This window comes from Drosophila eugracilis, unplaced genomic scaffold (genome assembly GCF_018153835.1).
Source record: "Drosophila eugracilis isolate 14026-0451.02 unplaced genomic scaffold, ASM1815383v1 contig_2154, whole genome shotgun sequence".
NCBI lineage: Eukaryota > Metazoa > Arthropoda > Insecta > Diptera > Drosophilidae > Drosophila > Drosophila eugracilis.
The window spans coordinates 1,179,366-1,198,417 of record NW_024573038.1 but is presented as its reverse complement, the minus strand read 5'-3'; the positions used below and the strand labels follow the sequence as shown (position 1 = coordinate 1,198,417).

The 19,052-nt window shown below is 44.6% G+C and overlaps 3 protein-coding genes across 3 annotated transcripts; all 3 read left to right on the top strand.

Moving 5' to 3' along the window:
* Positions 1 to 10: 10 nt before the first annotated feature.
* Positions 11 to 2,813, top strand: LOC108108687 (solute carrier family 22 member 3-like). Its single transcript, XM_017216791.2, has 6 exons — positions 11 to 250; positions 303 to 528; positions 589 to 692; positions 1,389 to 2,164; positions 2,213 to 2,394; positions 2,449 to 2,813. The coding sequence occupies exons 1-6, from the start codon at positions 18 to 20 to the stop codon at positions 2,623 to 2,625; spliced, it is 1,698 nt and encodes a 565-aa protein (XP_017072280.1). The 5' UTR covers positions 11 to 17; the 3' UTR covers positions 2,626 to 2,813.
* Positions 2,814 to 4,847: 2,034 nt separating this feature from the next.
* Positions 4,848 to 8,211, top strand: LOC108108812 (organic cation transporter protein-like). Its single transcript, XM_017216998.2, has 6 exons — positions 4,848 to 5,257; positions 5,321 to 5,567; positions 6,013 to 6,116; positions 6,176 to 6,945; positions 7,270 to 7,451; positions 7,512 to 8,211. The coding sequence occupies exons 1-6, from the start codon at positions 5,016 to 5,018 to the stop codon at positions 7,719 to 7,721; spliced, it is 1,755 nt and encodes a 584-aa protein (XP_017072487.1). The 5' UTR covers positions 4,848 to 5,015; the 3' UTR covers positions 7,722 to 8,211.
* Positions 8,212 to 9,860: 1,649 nt separating this feature from the next.
* Positions 9,861 to 17,197, top strand: LOC108108674 (chitin synthase chs-2). Its single transcript, XM_017216778.2, has 10 exons — positions 9,861 to 9,904; positions 9,966 to 10,207; positions 10,278 to 10,447; positions 11,020 to 11,146; positions 11,236 to 11,442; positions 11,654 to 11,829; positions 12,109 to 12,672; positions 13,475 to 13,724; positions 14,291 to 15,520; positions 15,575 to 17,197. Exons 1-10 carry the CDS (start codon positions 9,861 to 9,863, stop codon positions 16,738 to 16,740), a joined length of 4,176 nt encoding a protein of 1,391 aa, XP_017072267.2. The 3' UTR covers positions 16,741 to 17,197.
* Positions 17,198 to 19,052: the final 1,855 nt, after the last annotated feature.

Genomic DNA, 19,052 nt, shown 5'->3' with positions numbered 1-19,052 from the left:
GCGACATCGGCAGCAGCATGCTTAAGCTGCAGTCGACACTGGAAGAGGTTCCGGAGAAGCCTGAAACCGGACCGGACGAAGCAGACCCCCCGAAGTCGACCGAGGAGAGCCAGCTGGACGCAATCATAATTGAGATCGGCCAGTTCGGTCGCTTCCAAATTTTCAACTACCTGCTACTCTGTCTGCCCATCATCTGCAACGCCTTCTATTCCATTTCCTACGTGTTCACTGCCAGCGATGTGCTCCACAGGTGGATTATTTTTCCATTACTATAGCCATCATTAGTCGGAAATGTTTTCCAGATGCAACATTATTCAGTGCGATAGCTTGGACACCAGTTATGAGGCTCCCTTCCTCAACTTCACCACTCCCCAACGCCACGGCATCTGGGATGAATGCGAGCACTACGCTATGAGATCGGATCAGGTTGGATCAGCTTGTAGAGCCAGCAGCTTCCATGTGGGTCAACGGGTCAACTGCGAAGCGGGCTTCAAGCTGAAAAACGATGAAAAAACTATTGCCAGTGAGGTGGGTTTGTTAACGTTTTCAAAAGATTTTTAACTGACTTATTGATGATCGATGTAACAGTTTGGAATATTCTGCGGTGATCAATGGAAGCTTTCTATGGTGGGAACAGTCAACAACATTGGACAGTTTATTGGCATACCTCTAGGCGGTTACTTGGCTGATCGGTACGTTCACTGAAGTTGAATTTATGTTTATATACTTAAATCTAAATAAGATTTAGGATTACCAAGAACAATATCTGAAAGGAAGCACTATAATCTAACTAGAAAATCGAAGGAATCAGCTTCGATGAAAGTGTATTCTTCAAATATAAAACTGTGATTGCTTTTGAAGTGCCTATTTTTAGTTGAATAAATTTATTTTATACCGATATATGAATTTGAATTGATAATAGAGAGTTTTTCCACAATTTAAAAACTTATCAAGCAGGGAGGTATGGCATATGGCTTAATTAAAAGTCAATGACATTTGTTAAGTTACGGCATACTTTTGCCATTTCAGTATTATGTAATTTGCAAAAAGTAATTCGTAATTCAAAACAAGTTTGAATCCAATCAAACTGGTGTTGAATATGAAGAGCAAAACAAATTATTACAAATACGTACATAAGCCTTTAGCTTTCTTTATATTTAATTTAATTTTTAAATCTACCTGCCGAGAAATATTGTATTGGTGCAGAAATGTGTAATAAGCATTAAATTTGACTTTTTTTGACAACTTTTTTTTATTGTCGCCGATTAAATATAACTTAAATGATGTATATATACTACAATATTAATGATATCTATATTATATAAATAGATTTTTGACTCATGTTTAATAATAGCAGAGTTATTTTAATTTAATTGTTTTTTTTGCAGATATGGGCGGAAATTCATATTGGTCATCGCTGGAATCCTTAGCGGCTTCGCAGGACTGGCCCGCTCTTATGCGCCTGATTACTATAGCTTCTTGAGCCTGGAATTTCTGGATATGGCCGTAGGCAGTACCCTCTTCCCCACAGCTTTCCTTCTGGCTGTGGAGCTGGTTGGCCCAAAACACCGCGTGGTGGCCGCCACCGTGGTCAGCCTGACCTATGGCCTGGCAGAGGCCTTTATGGGCTATCTGGCCAACTATTTGCGCGACTGGCGTAGCTTTCTAAGAATGCTCTACACTCCCGCACTGCTGCACCTGACCTTTATCTATCTGTTGCCGGAGAGCGTGCGGTGGCTGCTAAGCCAGTCAAAGGAGATGGAAGCCAAGTCCACGTTGCGGAGGGTGGCTCAGGTTAACCGGAAGGTTCTGCCAGAGTCCCAGCTTAATGATCTGATTCGCTCAAACCGCCAATTGGTTGCCCAGTCTGCCGCAGCCGGGGGCCACTACAGCATCCGCCAGATCTTCAAGGCACTGGGCTCTCGGACAGCACTGTGCTGTTTTGTGTGGTTCACCCATACCCTCATCGCCCTGGGCCTGAGCCTACATTCCGCCCAGCTAAGTGGGAACAAGTTCGAAAACTTCAGCATGACGGGGTTCATGCAGCTGCCGGGCATTCTGATGGCCACCACTCTCATGAACTGGATAGGACGCCGCTGGGCGCTCAGCTCCTGCCAATTTACTTGTGCAGCCCTACTCCTGGCAGTGGCTGCCACGGATGGCGGTGAGTCAAGCCGGCACCATAAATCATTTAACTTAATTCTTCCAACAGGATACCCTCTGACGTCTTCGATTCTTTACTATCTGGCAAAAATGGTGTCCACGGGAAGCTTCATGATCCTCTACTTTTTCACCTCCGAGATCTTTCCCACAAACTGTAGGAACAGCATGCTCTCCTTCTGCTCCAGTGTCGGTCGCTTTGGCTCTATGCTGGCACCCCAAACCACTCTTCTGGTGAGCATCCCTTTGAGTAGTAACCTCTCAGTGTTATCCAATACCTCTTCATAGATTGTTTACTATCGGTATGCACCTCATTTGCTGTTTGCCCTATTCGGGTTCACCTGTTCGGGTCTGGCATTGTTCTTCCCGGAGACAACCAAAAAGGTGCTGCCCACCACGCTGGCAGAAGCACGAGCTCTGGACAAGAGTATACCTAAGGAAAAAGTATCTAAAAGTGCTGCCTAACCAAAATTGAGGCATTATCGCGACACAAGTATCGGAGCGATCGGAGACACAGGAGCGTGTGATTTTTGATGACCAACGAACTTGCAAGTCAAGATTGGGCAATAAACAATTTTGAAATTTAAGAAGTCAGTGGACACTTAGATGGTAATCTTAGTTTTGGTGAAATATATATTACCGTTGGAATTGTAGACACATTTTTATACCAGTGACGTGTAGAGTAAAAGGGTATACTAGATTCGTTGAAAAGTATGTAAAATGTAGAAGGAAGCGTTTCCGACCATATAAAGTAAATATATATTTGTGATCAGGATCAATAGCGAAGTCGATTGAGCCATGTTCGTCTGTCCGTCTGCCATCGTTTGACCTTGTATAACTTACTTCTGTTAATATCCATCGATTTACCAAAGATTTTTTAAATCGGAAAATTATTATTTTGAATTTATGAAGGAATTTAAGTTATAAGGCCTCACATGGGCAATGACGTCAGTATCAGTTAGTCAACATGCTTTCTCTTCTGAATAGGTAGCGCCTTGTGAACACTAGCAAAATGAATATTTTAAAATTGTGTAAAACAGTAACGGGTATATTGTAGTCGTGGAAGTCGGCTATAACGTTTCCTCTTGTTATTATCTAGATATCCGTATTCGGTTAGAAGTTATAAACATTTTCAGTCATATATAATGCTATTCCGAATAAAAATAAAACAATTTGGTTAAAGACATTAAGCTAGGTAAGTATCTATTATTATTTTGTATTAATTCTCTAATGTCGTTAATAGCCATTGTTCAGAGACATGAAGAAATTATGGTTTATTGACATATATTCAGGAAATGAGTGATGGAAACAATTATTAAAAAACTTTTTCTTCTCTTAAACAAGTGTATGAACAAAATAAAACCGAAAGTCCGGAAACCGCAGTTGAACGAATCGTAAGAGCGGAGAATTGAACGATTTTGTTGAGAGACAGAAAGGTCGGAATCACAATGCTGTTTTAGTGCAGGCAAATAAAATAATAATAGCTGAGTCCGCACTACCTATAAAGTAGTTGTAATAATAAGTTACATTTCGATTCCATCGATGTAATGTATGTAATTCATTAAGAAACTATTGGAATATTTTTTTACACAACTTCGCTTTGAACATAAAACTATCTAAATATTACTTTAAACTAAAATATATTTTTAGCCGAAAAGATCGTTCTCAATCTGTTTTGTTTGCTGATATTTACGTATTTCCAAACACGAAATAATTTTGACAATAAATTCGAATAAATATGGAAGTGCTATAGGTTCGCTTATGAAGTCATAAATACTTGTTATCACGAACTAAGTTTTGGAAAAAGCAGCGATTAAATCGTTTGCCCTCAGATAATTTGGTATTACGAAGTGATTTCCGTTCTCAAGTGGCCTAACAAAGTTAATACTGGTTCAGCTCGAATAGTTATCAAATTTCGTTAATTCGGTGCTTATCAGAGGAATGACTAGCTTTTCCGCGTGATATTACCGATTTATGGCGCCCTTTCAGAGTGGCCACCAAACCCCATACATCTATCAAGCAATTTCAATTACAGCGTGCCAATAATTCCCGAGCTACCATTTATTGTGGCTTCATCGGAACTTATCATTGATTTATCAATCTGCTCGGCCACCAACAACCGATCGAAAAGTCAGCCAGGCAGTGGACTAGTGTCCACAGTTTGCCGTCAGCCACTTAATCATCTTATGGTCGGGTAAAGTAAATCAAGTGTAAAAGGCAAACAGGGGACTCAGAAACATGCGCCAAAGTCAATGACATCGGGCAAATAGAGTAAGATAAGGAGCCAAGTGCCAGGTCGAGCAACATGTTGACCTAGTGGAGCAATCAGCTAACAGGCAGGAACAGCTGTTGGCCACCCACAACCAGACACCATGTCTCGCCGTCTGATAGCTAATCAATAACAGCGAAAGCAGTTTTCATATCGATTGATATCAACGGCTTCGGCTAACCCATTCGCAATGAAGCGCGTTTGGGATTAGGAATTTAGTGTCCAATGAACTAAAGTGCAAACATTTTTGAACCGATTGGGGCCTGATAAGACCCCGATAAGAAGGGAATAGCCCGCGGCATGGAGAAGAGCAGACAAATTAAAAATAGAAGCGCGCGAGAGAAAGCGGTAATCGAATGAGGTATGGGGAGGAGAGCGTCGGATCAAAACTGAGCACAGCGCACCGACCAGTGCATGAGGTTGAATCAGTCAATGAGTGGCACTGCTCCCAGCCAGACGCTCCAGAGCGTCTATAAATAAGTCAAACGGCTGTCGAAGGGAAAGATCGAGGGCCGCGAGTTATAAAACACCGATTAGAAGTGTATTCTTCCACGTGACTGGCGGACACTCCAATAGTAATTACAACATGACCAGTCAGAAGGAGGGAAACGGCAGCTCTCCGAGCGATGCCAAGACCAATGGACATGTGGATTCGGAGGCGGCGACGGCTGGCGGGAATGACGACAACTCTCTGGATGCCATTCTAGTGCGGATCGGACAGTTCGGGCGCTATCAGATCATTAACTATGTTCTACTCTGCCTTCCCATGCTCTTTAACGCGTTCTTCTCCATCTCCTATGTGTTTACGGCGAGCACAGTGGTCCACAGGTTGGCGAAAAGTGCGTGAAAAGAAATAGAATAGCTAATTTTGAGATCCTCGATTACTTTCAGGTGCAACGTCCCTCAGTGCGATAGTCCCACCAGTGCGTACGAGGAGGACTGGCTGAACTTCACCATCCCTTACAAGAGCTCCGCATGGGATGCCTGCCATCGCTACGCAGTCAATGAATCAGAGATCGCTTCGGGATTCACTGATCCTTCCGGAGAATATTGCGCCAAAGATTATTTTACGAGTACTTCTGAGACCTGCGGGCACGACTTCAAGTTCAGGGACGAGGAAAAGACAATATCAACGGAGGTGGGTAGTTGCAGATAGCAAATTAACTTAAAACTAGCAACTGAACAAGAAATTTCTGTTAGACAATTTGAGATCAAATTTATTAAAATTATTTTTAGCAATGGATTCATTAAGTTCTCTTGCTGAGTTTAAATATTTTTGATGTAATTCTTGAAAATAAACTAAATCTTTAAAATGAGTGGAAATAGTTAAATCCGTTCACTACTATATTTTTAAGTACCCTAATACGTTTTCAACCTTTTTAGCACGTATTGTATTTGAACGTGTGAGCATGTGTTAACTTAAACGGAAGAATAGAACGTAGTTTCTTCATCAAAAGCAAATATAAAGTTTATCTTATCTAAAATTACAGCTAATATCCTTCCTATTTCCTATAATGTTATTTATAGAGTATGTGCTACTTATTATTAATTATTATTCAACTTATTTTTTTATACCTCCAAAGTTCGGAATATACTGTGAAGATGAGTGGAAGCTGTCCATGGTGGGCACCATCAACAATGTGGGCCAGTTCGTTGGCATACCCCTTGGTGGATTCTTTGCGGATCGGTAGGTTGTCCCGACATGTCCAGAATATAAGGAACTAATATTTTCTATTTGTAATCCAGGTATGGACGTCGCACTATGCTGGCTGTGGCCGGATCTCTTAGCGCCTTAATGGGCGTGATCCGTTCGCTATCTAACAACTATTCCATGTTCATGGCGTTCGAGTTCCTGGACATGGCCGTGGGCAGCACCCTCTTCCCTACCGCCTTCCTGTTGGCCATTGAGCTTGTGGGTCCAAAGCGGCGAGTTGCAGCGGCTACAATTATCACCATCTTCTACTCCCTGGGCGAGGCTTTCCTCGGATTCCTGGCTTCCCAGGTACAGCACTGGCGCTGGCTGCTACGGGTGCTTTATGCCCCTGCTGTACTGCAGATCCTCTTCCTGTGGATCTTGCCAGAGAGTGTGCGCTGGCTGCTTAGTCAGGGCGCTGAAGAAAAAGCCGCGGACGTTCTGAGGCGAGCAGCACGGATCAACAAGCGTTCACTGCCGGAGGAGCAGGTGGAGGAGCTGCTGGCCAGCAACCGACAGAAGCTCAGCCAGGCCAACGAAAGTCAGTACCCGATAATGCGAGCCGTGCGAACCTTCTCACTACGGATCGCTAACTGCTGCCTCTGCTGGTTCACCCACACCTTGATCGCTTTGGGACTTAGCCTCAACTCGGTTAACCTGGGCGGAAACAAGTACACCAACTTCATGCTGAATGGCTTCATCCAGATCCCGGGCCTGCTTCTGCCTTTGGTCATCATGGATCGCGTTGGCAGGCGTTACTCGCTCTGCGCCTCGATGCTGCTCTGTGCCATCTGCATGGGTGCCTCTGCTGGAGTTCCAGCAGGTAATATGATTTAAAAACGTAGCCTAGTTAAATTCTAAGTCGTATAAGTGGGTGGGAAGATGGGAAAATTAAGTTCACTGACAGACAGAATTTCGAAACTTATTATTACATTTAAAAGGCCCCAAAAGAACACTCCAAGTATATTAAACAATGGCCTCCCCTGAGCTATTATCACCTTATACACAGAATTTTATGATGTATGACGACCACAAAGTATCAATATGTTGATATACTTATTAGCGACTACTCAATTGGATTTAATTAATTTTAGAACATCTTTATATTGATAACGATTCAAAGTACAACATCTTTTATTTATTTCAGAAAACTACGCGGGATCTCTGACACTGTTCCTAATTGGAAAGCTGGCCATTACGTGTAGCTTCCAGATCCTTTACTTCTTTACGTCAGAGATCTTTCCCACAAACGTGCGGAATAGCCTGTTGTCTCTCTGCTCCATGGTGGGACGGATAGGCTCCATGTTGGCCCCCCAAACTCCCCTACTGGTTATTATATACTCTCGTGGTCCGCGCTTATCCATTTAACTTACCTTGTTTTGTTTTTAGGCCAAGTACTACATCTACGCACCGCAGATACTATTCGCTACCTTTGCTCTGATCAGTGGCTTCCTGACCTTGGCTTTCCCCGAGACGGCTGACAAGGTGCTTCCCACGACCATGGAGGAGGCACGCGACTTAAATACAGCCAAACGTCGGGCCAAGGGAGTCATGGAGGACGAACTGGCGGAGGGAGTTGAACCTAAGGTATCCCAATAATGATCTCGGGACGAGACTGAAAGGAGGCTAACTTAGAAGCCAAATGTGTGTTAGTTTAAGGGAGTGCCAATGCATTTGTTGATTTTTTAAATTGTTTTATTTAGTTAAGGTTCGTCCGTACCTAACCTATTTTACCGTGAACTACACGAAGAATTTTATCCGTGATATTTATATGCTGCGTTGCCTTTTTAGCTTCTTTTAAAAGTCAGGAAAATCTGTTAATGTCATTATTTATTTATTTTTATTTTAGTATATCCATATATAGGTGATCAAATTGGTCCTAATAGTAGGAGTAAATATATTTTGAAGACATTAACCAAAAAATATTTGTCAGCTTTGAAACCAATAATCCAAATTAGGCATATACGTTCACAAATTAGGCATATGAGAAAACTAAACTAAATTTTTGCCTTTAAATGTGTCTATGATGATCAATGCAATTATATTATATATGTACATAGGTAATAAAATACACACCTACAAATTGGGAGTACAAAGTGGTTTTAACGGTAATAGGTTTATCGCATTCCTAATTGATAACATCGAGTTACAGATGTTTGCTTAAGAACCATTAGTAAAGCATTTTTTTAATTATTAAGAACAAATAAAAAGTTACACCCCAAAAAAACGAAAGTAAGAACGATTAGGGAAAATATTTTTGTAAATTACATACTTTTTAAAATGCCATATCTACATCTAAAAAAATATACATTTTGTGTAGAATTAGCGTAGTGGCGCCTCAAGCGTTCAGTGGACTAACTACTTCTGCAAAATTTCATTGCGGGCTGTTATCTTATTGTTTCCTGAAGATAGATGGCGGTGCTTATAATAAAATATCATAGCGCGCCAATCAGTGCGAAACAACAGTTCTTATTGGTTTCAGATCCAATCAAATAAATATCTTAAGGATTTTCTTAAAAATTTTTATTTACAAATGTGGGGCGGATATGCCCTTCACAATGCCCTACACAAGAATGTGTAGCACTTGTCATCAACAGTGATGTTGGAAGGTTATAACTTACTGTTATTTATTTAGCAACTTATACTACAGTGAGGGCGCAGTTTTATATTATATGTAATATTTCATTTTTACAGGGTATTTAATAAGAAAATAAGGTTCTGGTGATTACAAAGTCGGTCTGGTAAGTCGGTGGAGTGGACCTGATTCGCCTTACCATTAGAGGTCTATGTGTAAGCCGGATCGGATGACCCCCGAGTTTATTTATTTATGCTGCAGCTTGGGCGTTAATGTAGTCTCCATTTTTTCCAAGTATGCGTTGTGGAAGAAAGGAAGATCCTACGCAGGATTCGAGACTGGACCACTCGGTTTTTATTAAGGTTTGTCTGTGCAGGTATGCCGTAATCCTGGATGCCATATCTCCATATGGCAGCCAGGATCGATTTGTAGATATATACTTTATTGGCAATAGTTAACTTGATTCTGGGATTGAGAAGCTAAGCCGTACTGTTCGCCTTGACCTTGAGACTTCTATGTCGGTTATGTGTCTTTGAAACATAAGCCTCCTGTCAAGGGTTTAGTAGTATTAATTGTAAAATTTAGCCAGTAAACTTGCTACTATTGATCAAGAAGAATAAAAAAAGCGGAAACTAAAGTCTTCTTTCGCATTGACTTGCACGAACTCAAGTGGCTTTCCCTTCGTCCCAGGTGTAAGTGTAACCCGCTGCTATCGGCGATACTCGGAACTTTTGTCGAGAAGTCGAGCTACAACTTTGAAGTGCTTGTCGGTCCCATGTCGGACAACAAGCTGAACAAATGTAGCCGTAAGTACGAGGAACACATGCACTGGGCTCTTGGCTGCAATTAAAAACACAAAAAGAGCCGCTCGATGAATAATACAAACTATAGGGACACTAAACAACGTCGTATGTACAATTTTATGAATGGGAAAGGCTGCCGTGATTCAATTTGAAGACATTTGTAATTGCAATTAGAGTCATTGGGTCTGGAGCTTCAGAAGGTTTCTTATCGGGGCGGTCGGGTTGTATGCCTTGCATCGATGATATCGCCACGAAGAACCTTATCTCCGATCTGCCGATCGCCCTATCGGATGGCCAAGTCCGCATTGCCAATTTGCTGAGTGCCAGTCAGTTCTCGATTGCCAATGGGCCCAGATAGACATGAGCGGAGACTACGAGAGCGGTGACTACTTTATGCGCAGTCGGTGGGTCCGGGGCTAATCAAGATGTGATGTCAAAGATAACCAGTACTTCCTACCACTTCAGGAAGCTTCGGGACAAGCCGCCGCTTTGGGATTCCTTCCAGGACCCGCCGTCAAAGAAAACGAGCGGCTCCGATGCCGACTGGAAAAAACTCCAGTTCTTCCTTAAGCTCTTCAAACTCTGCGTTTACCTCCTGGTATTTTCAGTGGTTCTTGCCACGAGCGTGTTTGCCAACCTGCTCTATCTATACATGGCCGGAAACACGGGTGGCAGCGGGACACGGGTGCAAGTGTGCAGCAAATACCGTGAGTAAAGGTTAAATAACTCTTATTGTATTATCGATACAAAGTGGCAATACTTTTTCCGCACCAAAAGTTCTCCGGCACGGCCTGGTGGAGGCCTTGCCCAGCGAGCTGGATCAAATCGCGTGGGTCTGGGGCCTGATCTTCGCCTTCGCAGCCCCTGAGTTGCTCACCTTCCTGCGCTCCCTCCGGATTTGCATGTTCAAGCGCGAGCAGCGACCCAGCGGTCTGGAAGTGGGTTTGGTGGGTATTACCCTTTCCGTAGGTAAGGTGGCACGTTTTGGGGGAGTGCCGGAACTACTGCTACTTCAGCTATAAAAACTTTCTTTATGGGGCTGCCATCACTTGCAAAGTCAAAAAGGGGTCACGTCTATTAGTTTTTAACGATCGGAGATATATATATAGTTATATATCATAACGATAAATATTTTATCTATTCGCAAAGTCTTAAAATACATTTTATTGCACATTGCATGCTATTGTTGAAAAGTGAACTTTAAAATTATTCATTTTAAAAGAAGATTTTTAGTGAATTACATTTAAAGCCTTAAACTTTAATAATAGTGCGTTGGCTTTAAAATGACGAAACCTATAATTATCAAGACAATAAGTATTAAAGGCAGATAAGTAGTTGTCAGGTACTTTGGTGAACTGAAATTTTAAAGTCCTCAGCAAAATAAGCCAAATACTCAATAGAATTAAATGCCACAAGTGACTGTAGCCCCTTAAATTGCACCACCCCCTGGAGCTTGAGTCCCGCAGCTCGAGCCATCCTATCTCAGGCGAAGATTGATTGATAAGTCCCCGCTAATCAGGTCACGCTCTTTGAACTGCTGCACGTCGTTGGCCTGTCCCTGCTCACCTTCACCGTACTGCCGGCCCTGGATGTGACGCGTGGTGCGATTCTGGGCTGCTGCGTCTGCTTTGTGCCCGCCCTGCTCAGTGAGTCACTCTCCAACGACGATGTTATCGGTGTCTAGTCACCGACTGACAACAATTAAATTGATTGCGCCGGCCGCTCAACGTTTCAGATTTGTTGACGGGAACCCGGGTGCACTGGAGGTCGGCGGATAGCCTGGTGCTCGGCCTCTCCATTCTGGCCCTAGTGGCTCAAGGCAGTGTCTTCCTGGTATGGCCTTCGTTGAGCGATAGTCTGGAGGTCCAGTTACTGGCCATCCCGCTGCTCCTCGTCTCGTTCCGCTGGTGGGAAAACTTTGCCAACACCCACGAGGCCATCGGTGAGTGTGTTGCTTATTGACTATTGACAGAACATACAAAGATACTCAAGAAGATTAGGTGTTCCACGGGTTTCCTGTGGAAATGTTTCTTAGCAAGTTTGAAATTGTGAAGTAAACAATACTTTTGACGATTAAATTTATGGTTTAAGATCTTGTGATAATGAAATATTCAAGTGAATACTGATTTACTTATCTTCTCTCCCACCAACAGCATACATCATTCGCACCATCCGCTGCACTCGCTCCCGCTACCACACATACCTTTACCTGGCGCCGCTGAAGGTGGCGGTTTTCGCGGGGATGGCCTTCCTCCTGCACGGCCAGGAATTTGTTCAGTACTTTACCAGGTTCCTGGATGCCTGGCGGCCGCACCTCATCACGCTGGTGGTGAGTAGAGTCCCTCCCTTCCCTTTTTGGTTACCCATCTCTATGATGCACTTGGAAATATTATATTCTAATATTATTTTCTTCTATATACATGTAGTTAATGGTTGTTTAAGTTTCTCGTAGATTGAGATATCCTTAACTAAAAAACTATTTAATCGGAAAGTATAAATGCTTAATTTTTATAAATGGAAATATGTAACTTAAAATAGTTTTTAATGAAATTAATATCCTTAAAAATTCCTTCCTTAAGCTTCCCAGTAATATTCCGTGTATTTACAGCAAACTGGCAGCGAACTGGATGCCCTGCTTTCAGCACAGGCGAACTCATCAATCAAGACCTCGCCGCTCAGGATACAATTCACCATGCAGTCCAGTCCGAATGCGGTGGTCTACGCGTTGGTGGCCCAGGTGATTGCTGCGTACCTGTGCCACATTTTCGGTAAGTTCGCCTGTAAAATCAAGATCCAGGTGTTCAGCTACGCGCTGCCCCTGACCCTGGCAGGGCCAACCACAGTCTGCCTTGCAACCTTCCTGGCCCAATTGCGTGCCTCGGATCCGTGCTCTCTGCACGGCCTCGTGCCGGAGTACCTGTCGCTCCGGGCGCTGGGCGGGAGTGTGGAGGAGATGGGCCAACGATGCCTCGACTTGGCCCTGTGGCTATGGCCTTTGTGGTGGCTTGCCCAGGTGTGGACCTGCCTGCACATCTGGCAGCCACACAACGACAAGAACGCTCCCACCGAGAAACTATTCGTGTGCCCTTGGTACTGCGGTCTCCTGGTGGACCAGTGCTCGATGATGAACCGGCGGATCGTGGACTGGAGCGAGGAGTACTTGGCCATTAAGGTGAGCGTCGGGGTTACTGCCTCCGGAATTGAGTGGGCCAAATCAGATTTCAGCCGAGTTCAGGTTAATGAATTATTGTAATCAGGCGCCTGCCTGGCATCAATCATCGCGCCAAGTTCGCAGCTCCCAGCAGCCTTGCCGCATCCATCTATTGCGAGGACTTTTTGACTATTCCGGGGGAGAGTGCCGGGACTGCCGGCACTACTGATGTGCGCTTCAAATGTCAGGCAATGTAATTAAGTTAAATGACGGGGAAACTGCAAAGTTCAGGAAATGTTTGCGTTTCCCCTTCGTGGGGACTGGGAACGGGAATGGGAATGGGTTTGGGCATGGGCAAGGCTGGGATGCGAGGGTTTTCGGTGGGTGTAAACTTAATTAAAAGTGTTTCAGCTCCACTCGCATGTTTTCGGGGCCTACCCGGCATAAAGACATTAAAGTAATTAAAATCAGGGCATAAGAGTTGATTTTAAGGGCATAAATTAGAGGCCCAGCAAATTATGTGCATTGGTAATGACGTCGTGGCATTAGGTGTACCGAAAGAGTTAATCGGACCGGCCTTAAAGCCCTTTAGAAACAGTGCTATATAAATGCCAATTTGAAGTTAAGGATCGTTTTCTCTCCTTCACGTAAGGATTAAGCTGAATACCACAAGTTTTCAAGCAGCGCTGAGCTCTTCTTCAGTTGAGGGGTTATTTGAATACAATTGTACATATTTCTTGAGAATTCCCAAATAACCACTTGAGATGCACTGCAATCATTCGGAGCTTTAACAAAACCCGTCGGTATCTATTTCACCCGACAGAGCGACCTTACCACGCCGAGGGATCCTGTGGTGGCCCTGGCAGCCGACATCAATGCTAGCCGGGACATCCTGGAGGAGGACAAGGTGCCGCAGCTGATTGTATGCGCCACCATGTGGCATGAGACCGAGGACGAGATGATGGAGTTCCTCAAGTCAATTGTCCGCTTGGATGAGGATCAATGCGCCCGCCGCATGGCGAAGACGCACCTAAACGGCGGCAAGGCGGACGACGAGTACTATGAATTGGAAAGTATGTAAATGGGCCAAAAATATGCGGGTGCAGATGCAGATGGAGATGCTGATGCTGATGCTGATGCAGAAGCAGCTGCTGTCGTCTGCAGTCCTAAGCAACTACATTTGCATTGCACATTTAAAAAGTGTCAAAGTGGAAATTTATGCCAGCTCGGGATGCTGTTTGCAGCTCTATTTATAGCGTTTGGCGACTTCATTTCCTCGCTTGCCAAAATGGCATTAAGCCAAGCATCGGCAACTGTCTGCGACAACTTTACGGTCTCCCTAATTCCGCATTTACACAGAGAATAAAAAATTTGCCCAGACCTGTGCAGCAAATAGCTTTCGGTTTAGTCAAAACAAGGCACTCAACTGTAAATTAGTTTCGCTTAAATAATATTCTGGAATGCAACAAAAGTTTTACTTATAACCCGTTCCTTTTCTAAGACTATGGGAATTAAAAATCAATGTTATTTGCGGAAATCGTTGAATTTTAAAAACAATAGCTGTACTTTCTTTGTGAATGAGACATCTTTGAGTATATAAGTATAGCTTGTTTTCTCTTGTGTGTATTTTGTTCCACAGCCAACATCTTTTTCGACGATGCCTTCGTTTCGGACCCACGGCAGTGCCAAAGCAAGCGCAACCCACCCATCAACGAGTATGTGAAGACCCTCACCCGAACCATCGATAAGGCAGCCTTCGAGGTGTACGGCGTTAATATCCGGATAAAGCCTCCTCTGAAAATCGAGACCCCCTACGGAGGTCGATTGGTGTGGATACTGCCAGGACGCACTAAGATGGTGGCTCACCTCAAGAACAAGGATAAGATCAGGCACAAAAAGCGCTGGTCACAGGTCATGTACATGTACTATCTACTCGGCTACCGGATTATGGAGACGGAGCAGCTTTCACCGAGGCGGAAAGCGGTCATTGCGGAGAACACCTTTATTTTGGCCCTGGACGGGGACATCGACTTCCAGCCGCGGGCCGTTCAGCTGCTGATCGATCGCATGAAGGCCGTGGATGAGCTGGGTGCTGCCTGTGGCCGGATTCATCCAGTGGGTAGGGGTCCAATGGTGTGGTATCAGCGATTCGAGTACGCCATCGGACATTGGCTGCAAAAGGCTACGGAGCACGTAATCGGATGCGTGCTGTGCAGTCCTGGATGCTTCAGTCTGTTTCGGGCCAGCGCTTTGATGGAGAACAGCGTGATGAAGCGGTACACGATGGTCAGCTCAGAGGCCATGAAGATGGTGCAGTATGATCAGGGCGAAGATCGATGGCTTTGTACGCTGCTCCTGAAGGCGGGATCCCGGGTGGAGTACTGCGCCGCCTCTGATGCCTACACCCATGCGCCGGAGAGCTTCAATGAGTTCTACAATCAACGGCGTCGCTGGGTGCCCTCTACTATAGCCAATATCTTCGATATCCTGGCCGATGCGGACACGGTGGTTAAGAGGAATAACTCCATATCTACGATGTATGTGTGGTACCAGGGCATGCTGATGATTGGAACCGTCCTGGGACCAGGTACCATATTCCTTATGATGGTGGGCGCTTTGGTGGCCGTATTTTCGATCGACATCTGGACAGCTTTCCTTTGGAACTTCTTTCCGATTATCTTCTTCATTCTGTCGTGTGTCTACCTTAAGCAGAAGTTCCAACTTCTGATAGCTTTTGTCATCAGTTCTCTTTACTGTCTGGTCATGATGGCAGTCCTTATCGGTATCATTGTGCAGATGATAGAGGATGGACCCTTGGCTCCTGCATCACTTTTCTTCCTCCTCGTTGCTGTCCAGATCACAATTGCAGGTGAGGCTGTGTAATATCTTTTAATTCATAACTTTCACCTTATTTTTCTTTAAGGATTCATGCATCCGCAGGAGTTCTGGGCCTTGCTGTGCGGAGTCATCTACTACATCACCATTCCCTCGATGTACATGCTGCTCATGATCTTTTCGGTCTTCAATATGAACGATGTCTCCTGGGGCACTCGAGAAGCGCCAGTACTAAAGGATGACGACAAGGATTCACCCAATGATGCGGATAACTATTTACCAGGTTGGCTGAATGATCCGCTTCTGATCAACTCGGAGCTGGGCGAGGTTTCGCTTATGGAGCAGCGATTCTGGAAGGATGTAATCAAACAGTATCTGAAACCACTAGAACTGAGTCGTGAGCAGAAGCAGTCGATGGCCGATGGACTCAAGGAGCTGCGAAACATGATCGCCTTTGCTTTCGTCATGGTTAATGCGATCTTCGTGTTAATTGTGTTCCTCCTGCAGCTGAAGAAGGAGTTCCTGCACCTAAAATGGCCCATCGATCCCACGGACTTTGTGTCCTTCGACAGGGACAACCTAATGGTCGGCATTTATAGGCAGTACAAGGAACTGGATCCCATTGGCCTGTGCTTTGTGATCTTTTTTGGTTTGATTCTTATCATCCAGTTTTTGGCGATGTTTTTCCACCGTTTCGCCACCATGTGTCAGCTGCTGGCCACCACCCGCGTGGACTGGTTCCGCTCAGGAGGTCAGTTTACAGACGAGGATGCCGCCACCGAGCTGAAGGGCAGTGCTGTCAATATAGCTAGAAAGCTGCAACGACCCAAGAGGCTTTTCGATGAGGACGATGAGGGTGACCACCATTACGACGAGGTGCTGATGGAGGGCGTAGATGGGGAGCACAGGGAAAGCATGGTGCGCCGGCAAACGATCTTCCGGCTGCACGAGACCCGTAACAAGCAGCACAGCGACTACAGCAACTTGGTGTTCAACTTCGAGCGCCGCTTCTTCGGAGACGATGAGCTGAACCTAAAGAATCTGGCCCTCAACCGCAAGTCAGTAAAGCTCCTTCAGGAAAGACGCTCTGCAGCGAAGGTCAATGCAGCGGGCACGCCCGGGGGAACGCCCACTCCGAAGACTGGCAAGCGACCGCCCTTGGTGCCGGGGCCCAAGAAAGTTAGCTTCTCGGCTTCTAATCCTAACAGTATTGCGATTTACGACAACGGCGGCTACGAACACACCGAGTTCTAGAAGGCATCGGAGGAGTGCTCCAAGTATTAAACAGAATCTTATTATGTACTAATATCCTCATCTGGGGGTGTATTCGGTGTGTAAGGATAGAAAAAGGGCCCTGCATGAACATTCTTAAAGAAGACAAATCTGCGAAGTCTTAAGATCAAGATCGTATATTGAATTTAATTTAACTTCTTAAACAGCCTTTAATTATATAACATTTAGATTTCTTCAAGTACTAAAATAATAATAACTGAGGCCTTTAAAAAAATATTCTAATATATTCGTGCACGGCTCTTCTTCGCATACACTTTACGTATAAAATTCGTATGTAAACTAATCAACAAAGTTGATTAGTATAGTCGTCCAAAGTTTTTGAATACACCCCTGTATATCTGCATATTCTTATGCGATTATATTTAATCGAATCCCCAAGGGCTTTGGTGGCATAAGAAATATAATTAATTGCATTTAACTCAAGTGGCAGAGGCAGCCAAGTCTACTTCCCTTCTAACTGAAGACATCTCATTAGCATAATTACCAGATGCAGGCGGAGAAGGAGGAGTGGGAGACGAGGGGCTACTTCATTCATCAATGTCGGGGCAACGCTTGGAGTTAAGTGCTCGTGGTGGCGATGCGCTTTTTGCTTGAAAAGTTCTCGGTCCTCTTCGTTACAAAATGCAAATCAAAGTGTGATTAGCTTGGATTTGATGAAGTTTCTGCAGCAATGCACAAGTTTCCTTCGCCGCGCCCACTCGCTGCTGCATTAGTGTGTGTGAGTGTGCGCGAGGGCGTGGCAAGGTGTCGGCGTAAGTGTTTTGTAAGTGAATTTTTCACTGCCTGGGAAAAAAGAGAGCGAAGTGACAGGCGAGCAGAGGAGGGGAGTCCTTGTGCCAAGGACTGGCAGGACTTACTTTGGCAATGCGCATACATTAAGAGCAGGAGCAGCAGCCAGGACGAACTTATGGCCGCAGGATGTGGATTGTCTTTGGTTTTCAAAGTGCTGGGGCATAAGATTAACAGGGACGAATGCTCGGCATGTAAGAACACGGCTAAGTAATGAATTCGGTTGGTCAAATGGAAGGAAAATATCGATTCGATGGTCCTGGAATTATGCGCAACTTTGTGAGAACTTTACCGAATTTGGAGCTCCAATTGGAGAGCTCTTTGATGCATTGCCTGAAATGCATTCAGCCAGATGAAACAATAATAACAACCGGATATTTACATTCCAATTTCAAACAATTTCAGGGCTGAATATGTTTTTCCCATTGTGCCATCACCCAGTGGCGAAGAAGTGCTCCAGAAAAAAGACAATGACGTCAGAGAGTTATGATGATTTCCTATTGGTTGCCAGAAGAAACGAAACTACAACGAGTATATCATTTGAAGGCATTCCGCTCCACTTGACAGCTATTCCTGCCAGTGGCCTACTTGGCGTATGCGTAATGTTCCTGGCTTCTTATTCGCTCCTAGCGATATAAATTTTGCCAGTTCTTGCGACCTGGGGTCACTGGTGCAACAAAACTAAGCGAAATCCAGCCATAAACAAGGGCACATTTCGATTGAAAAACTTGTGCCAGTTTTTGCGGGGCCGAAGGAAGCGGGGACATAATTTTGCACTTATCTGAACCCAGGCAGCCCCACCCCGAGCCAACCAGACTGGCCGGACCACTAACCCCGCCTCTCCAGAGGCCTGTTGCCATTTGGCATTGTATTTTATGGCTTTTCTATGCATTGCAATGGCAATCGAGGACAATCCGCAGGACTCGACGGGACACAACTATGCTGTGGCAGCAACAAAGCTGCAACAAAACTTTTTAATGTCATTTAATTATGAAAATAATTCCGTGTCCGGGTGTCAGTTCTGGCTTGTTTCTGCCGTTTACCGGAATTCATTCCGGAACTACTGAGCTCATAGAGGCGTTTTTACAGGTCATCCGTAAGTCGTTTCCCTGCTTCTGCCACTGATGTTGCTGCTTTGTGAAAATAATTTAATGAAAGGCTGCAGGATAGTCGAACACAATGTGCACAGATTATGCGCCCGTCGGAATGCTCTGTCTGTCAGTTTGCAAGCACGTGGACTGGGGCTTCCCATTGAAATGAACAAGTTGACATTTTCAGCAGTTAATTAATATTTGCAATTGCCTGTTGTTTATGGGTGTTTTTTCAGTGCTTCAACTAAGGTTGAGTGGCCATGATTTCTGATGGGCAATTCACTGTGGAAAATATTAAATTGTGTTTCCATTTGAGTGGATGACCATCGATGATTGATTGTATTGAGGGGTTTCGAGAGACACCTCGCCCATTATCAGATCACCCATACGAAC